The following is a 6,167-nucleotide window of genomic DNA, read 5'->3' as shown; positions in this document are numbered from 1 at the left end:
TATCCCTTCAATACTCTTCGGACCAAACTTTTCAAAAGGCTCTAGAATAGTACAGGGTGACCCAAACGGTTCAAGATACTTCAGATTTGGTTTGCGGTTATTGATCAACTCAAAGCACATTTTGTTGAATTTCTTGACAGTGAGGACTCTGTTGAGCGTATAGCATGCGGCGGAAACTGCTTCTGCCCAAAAAATTATCGGTAACTTTGAATCAGCAAGCATTGTTCTGGCCGTTTCGATTAGTGTCATGTTCTTTCTTTCAGCGACTCCATTCTGTTGCGGAGTGTACGGAGCACTAAACTCATGCAATATACCTCTTTCATCACAAAATTCTTCAATCTTGCTGTTCTTGAATTCAGTACCATTATCACTTCTGATTCTTTTGATACGCCTTTGGTACAGATTTTCAATTTTCTTGAACAACACCATCAAATTGTCAAACGTCTCATCTTTCGACTTCAAGAATGATACCCACGAAAATCTGGAATAATCATCAGTAACCACAAGATAATAGAGATCTCCTGTAATACTTTTAACATTCACAGGACCAAAAAGATCCATGTGAAGTCTCTCCAGAGGTCTTGAAACTGAATTGACTTGCTTTTTAGGGTGTGACTTTTTCTTCTGCTTGCCTTTGATGCAGCTAATGCGCTCCCCTTCCAGATGAAAACCTTTTACATGAACTTCAGTAACTAAATCATTGTGCACCAAGTGATTCATTTTTCTAAGATGTATATGACCCATTTTCTGGTGCCACAATCTTGATTCCTTTTCCGTTGCTCTGGACACAAAACAATGAGCCTGACCCGTCGTTGTAGTAGCTACGCTCATATCCAACACGTAGAGATCATTAACTCTTGGTGCCCTCATGATAATCCAATCTTCAGGGATAACAAATCCTGGCTTCAAGATCAAACATTCTTTGTCAGTAAAGTGAGTGGTATACATCCTGTCACAGATCTGCGAGATACTCAGCAGATTATTCTACAGCTCAGCAATGTAGTTAACTCTTTCAAACGTAACAATCCCATTGGATAACGTTCCTTCACCAACAATTCTACCACCTTGATTACCTGCGAATCCTACATAACCTCCATTGATATTTCTAAAATCATACAGCAAAGCTGTCTTCCTCGTCATGTGTCGAGAAGCTCCACTATCCATAATCCATCGTGAAACGGATCTCGGAAGCTCCTGCACACACCACAAACTCTTTAGTTAGATTTTGATGCTACCCAAGCCTCTTTTGACTCAGGTAGCTCAATTTTAATGTGAGTTTTTGTAGTGTAAAGTGGCGGAAAATTTTTGTCATTCATTTTTAGGCTTTCTTCAGACCCAACCTCAACCTTTTTATATAAGAAAAACTCATCTTTTTGAGGTTGACCAGATGCTTGGACTTTCTTTTGAACATCTTTCTTTTCAGAATTTTGCATTTCTTTCTCAAGTTTCACATAATAATCCAAAGGAACATTCATCTTTACCGGTGTGGTAGAAGATGATTGTTTTTCCATCTCAGATACCTTTGGTTTTGGAATACTTGTTTTCTTTTCAACAACTTTTGGCTTCCATGTTTGTTGAGGTGACGCAACCCGCTTGTAAAACTTGTCGTTTTTAGTTACCACATTTTTAGCAGGTTCATTTTTAATTTTAAAGTTTTCATTTTTCAAGATCTTTTTCTCAACAATCAATGGAGCTTTTCCCTTCACATCAACTTTCTCTTTCTGAATCTTCACAACTTCAGTCTTAGGCTTCAAGTTGGTACACTTTCGTGCAATATGTCCAACTTGATTACATTTGAAGCATGTTCGAGTGTCAACTACTCGACTTGTGCCTTCGGACTGAGGCTGTGAAGCCTTTTTCTCAAAGAACTCTTTGTTTGATTTCGAAAAAATCTTTGACTCTTCATCAGAAAGTGAACTTGAACTGTTCACAAACACTTTCTTCTCAACAAAGTTCTTGTTTTGAGCATTTTTCTTTTGATAATTTTTACCACCCTGATAACCACCCGACCATCTGCTTCGATTGTTGTTATAAAAACGCGGTGAAACAACAGGATTCTTGTAGTAAGCTTTATCTTTTTTAAAATACATTTGCCTTTCGGTTTGGTTTAAGCTTTCAATTTCCGACAACTCAATCTCAACCAGTTTGAAAACATTTCTCAATTTGTTCACATTAACATTCTCCAGAGGAAACTCAGAATACGAATACAACTTATCTGATCCCGACATCTTGTACATGACAAGAGTAGGTCCTTCATTTAAGTTGTGTTTGGACTTTGGTTTCGGAATGTATTTGTCCAGAAAACACTCATCATCCTCAACTGAATCACTATCAGACTTCAAAACACTTTCAGTTGTGCTTTAACAATCTCAGTATGAACACTATCATCAGATGATGAAGAAGAAAATATAACATCAATTGAATCTAGAAGTTTTATTTCATTCTCATCTTCAATATTAACCAACCTTGTTGTTTTTTCTAATACTTGCCTAGAACTGGTGGTGGAACTTGATGAAAACCCACCCCGGTTCCATCAGAGTATACATCTTCGCCTGCTTTGTTTTTCCCGATGGGTTTGGGAACAATGTGTAGTAAAACAAAGCTTGCGGAGTTGTAACTAGTTAATTTTAGATTTTATGCGCTCATTCTCAATCTTTGCTTCTTCAAATTGAAGCTTCAACTTAGCAATTTCATCAAGTTGCTTGTTGATTAACTCTTCTTTCACCTGAAGAACTCCCGACAAAAGATTATTTTCCTTAATTATCTTACCATTTCTATCATCAGCATCTTTAACCGTGTGTTTAAGCTTCTCAAATTTTTCTGAAATCTGACGATTTTTATGAACTAACTGTTCATTTTCTTTCCTATCATTTTCTTTGTCAATTTTATCATTTTCAATTTTATCAGTTAATTCTTTTACCCTGTTGTTTGAAGCTTTTAACATTTTATCATGGTTAAGGATCTGATCCTCAACACTTCTGACTCTATCAGTTAGATCATCAACTTTCTTACCATTGAGATAGGTGATTGTACTACAAACTTTGCACTCTTTCATGCAATTTTTGCAGTCATTGTCACTTTTGATTTTCTTACCTGACGCACTCGTTGACGCATTTGAACTGACCTGGCTTTTAGAATCAGATACAGACTTAGAGTCTACCTTAAGTGCCTTAGCAGCCAGCACCTTGTCAGCCATCTTTTCCAAATTTTCAGCTGTCAATTTTTGTGTCGTATCAATGATTCCATCATCAACCTTCTTTGACATTTCTTCTTTTTCTTTTTCTTTCCCTTCTTTCTCTTCTCCTCTTCCCCACCATTTTCTTTGCCAACTCTCTTCTTCTTCTTCAGCAATTTATTGAATTATGGTTTCAAGATCGAGGGTCTTATAGTCAATAGCAATGTTTCCCATGGGGTCAAGATAACATTCTCTGTCTGGATCCCATCACTGCGCTCTTTTTGCTTCAGTATAGATACCAGATATTCTGATCATCCTGCTTTGAGCTAGCATCTTTCTATTGACATACTTTTCTTGTTCATTTACGTTGTCTTTAAAAGGAACAGGCTCAACAGTCTTTCCCATGAACGCATATCCAACCGCATCTTCCTATGGTAATAACTTGCTCCAGTCAAAACCTTCATCGTCATGAATCACAGCGAGAGCTCTGGATTTCTGTTTGTTATCCTCAAGCTGCTTCATTCTTGGCGGTTCCGATTTATTCTGATGATAAATCGCTCTCTTGTAGTAATCTTCTTTGAATGGGTTCTCAGAATCATCAGCATAAGCATTTCTGCATTCACGCTTAAAGTGACCTTTCTGTTTACACTTGAAACACGTCACTTTACACTTGTCAAAGCCTAACTTGGTAGATGGTCCTCCAATAGACTTTCTTCCTGTTATCTCCATTAAACGTTGTGCCCTTCTCACTGCACTGGCCATACACCACCTTATGTCGATCAATTCCATCTCATCAGGATCTATCTGATCGTAGTCTTCCTTTGTCAGGTTGGTGTTGCCTATCTTGCCTGCCACAAGGCTTTCATACGACTCTAGCACAGAAGCTAAGAAAACCATCTGTTGCTTTGCAGACTCCTCGCTGAAGTTTTGAGCGTTCTTTAACAATTTGTCGACTAGCTCTTCTTGAGAATATACAATCCCATGTCTTGCCAGCTCCAACTTCAAGTGCCCGAACCTCTCAATCATTTTAGAAACAGATTCGTTTTTCAAATAACTAAATAAATCAAACTCTTTTCTCAACAATTTCTTTTTGTTTTTCACTATTTCTGCACTACCCAAGCATTTCACTTCTAACTTTTTCCAAAGATCTTTAGCATTGTTGTACTCGATCAAAGATATTATATCTTCTCTGACAGACTGAAACAACAATGCAATGCACTTTTGCTCGGCAACAAACGTTTCTATTTCTTCAGTTAATGTCAAATTTTCACCATTTTTCCCTCCATCACTGTATCCATTCTTTAGACTCTTCCAGCTGGGATAAGCAAATGCCTTTAATCATTCTTCAAATTTCTTGGCCCACCGACTGTACTCTTCTATTGCCATCAACTTCGGGGGTTTGTTATATGTTCCGTATGCACTTTCCACACCTAAGGTATCCAATAAAGTTTTCTTCACATTCGGCGTGTTCTCATTGGTGTTGCTAGAAGTATCATCTCCAGAGTTTCTAGCAAAGGCATACATATCACTAAACGGATTCATGAATAGATCATCCATCTTTCACGTACCTGAAAAATCAACAAACACTTAGAAAATTTTGAGATTTTGAAAAACAGCAAATCCAAGCGGAATCAGGTTGAAGCGGAATAGCTTCAAGCGGAATCAGCAAGAATTTTCAAGCGAGATCAGCCTTTTCAAGCGAAATATCTTATTTCGCTTGAACTTTCAAGCGGAATAAGAATTCAAGCGGAATAAGAACAATATTTTCAAGCGGAATATGATTTAATCTAATTTCGCTTGAAATTACACAAGTATTTCAAGCGGAATCATATTTTTGAGCGAAATCAGACACTATATTCAAGCGGAATAAGCTTTTAATGAGGTTTCGCTTGAATTTTTTCAGGCGGAATCTGATGATGACATCACTATTCGAACTGATTTTTAAGCGGAATCTCTTAATTTTGTTCAATTTTGATCGAATTAAGGTCCAAAACTCTCAGGGATTAGTTAGCACTATGTTTCGCTTGATATATGTCAAAATCAGGCCATTTCAACCGCTGAATTATGTTCAAATCAGAAAAGAGAGGGTAGAAGTGTGAAAATCCGAAGAAATTGTTGGTGCATCCGTCTGTTGCCTATATCTTGTATCGAGTCTAGCGTAGAATAGGCTAGATCAGGGCACGGAATCCAAGAAACTGTATTTGAAGGTGATTCCGCTCCAAATGACATCTTGTCATTTGGAGCGAAACCCTATTGTTCTGATTCCGCCTGAAATGTCGTAATGATCTGATTCCGCTCATATGTGACTTTGTAATTCCGCTCGTAGTGATCTTGTATGTTCGAGCGGAATAGCATCACCTATAAATAGGTTATCTGGAGCGAAATCAGAACATAGTTGTTAGGTGTGTATTCTTCCGGTGAGCCACGAAGTGCTGCCAAAGTGTTGTCAGACTTCTAAACCGATTGCAGATCAATAAAACAACAGTTTAAAGTGAATATGGCTGAGATTGCACCGAAACATTAGTTTCCGCCTCTTGTTTTGGGTAAAAACTCTTCTGATCGACTCGTTCGGGTCGGAAAACGATCCTACAAGTGGTATCAGAGCTTAGGAAGAAGAATTCTTGCCATTTCAGCTGTGTTTAGTCTGATTTTCTACACCTTCTTCTAAAAATTGTAAATTTTCTCGGTAAAATTGGCTCAATTTCACACAGCACCCGCAAACATGTATTGATAAACCCTTGAAAGTTTCAGAAGTAAAATCGAAGTAAAAATTGAAATTTTTGAGATTCCGCTCTAAAATGATCGTGCACATGATGATATCAGCAGCACTTTGGACTTGATTTCGCTCGAAATCACAATTTATATTTGATTCCGCTCCAAAATTTCCAGCTGATTTCTCTCGAAATAGAGGTTTCGCTTGAAATGTTTTCTGATTCCGCTTCTAATAGAGGTTCCGCTCGAGATGTTAGTTTGATTCCGCTCAGGACTTGAT

At 37.7% G+C, this 6,167-nt stretch overlaps 1 protein-coding gene across 1 annotated transcript; it reads right to left on the bottom strand.

The window, feature by feature from the left end:
• Nucleotides 1–2,617: 2,617 nt before the first annotated feature.
• Nucleotides 2,618–3,265, bottom strand: LOC110880615 (chromosome partition protein Smc-like). Its single transcript, XM_022129107.1, has one exon. The coding sequence runs from the start codon at nucleotides 3,263–3,265 to the stop codon at nucleotides 2,618–2,620; it is 648 nt and encodes a 215-aa protein (XP_021984799.1).
• Between the last annotated feature and the right edge of the window lie 2,902 nt (nucleotides 3,266–6,167).

Source organism: Helianthus annuus, chromosome 2, assembly GCF_002127325.2.
Source record: "Helianthus annuus cultivar XRQ/B chromosome 2, HanXRQr2.0-SUNRISE, whole genome shotgun sequence".
NCBI lineage: Eukaryota > Viridiplantae > Streptophyta > Magnoliopsida > Asterales > Asteraceae > Helianthus > Helianthus annuus.
This window is presented reverse-complemented; position numbering and strand designations above follow the sequence as displayed.

Excerpts from the sequence above, each read along its gene's own strand:
- LOC110880615 (XM_022129107.1), bottom strand. The coding sequence starts at position 3,265 with ATGTCAAAGAAGGTTGATGATGGAATCATTGATACGACACAAAAATTG.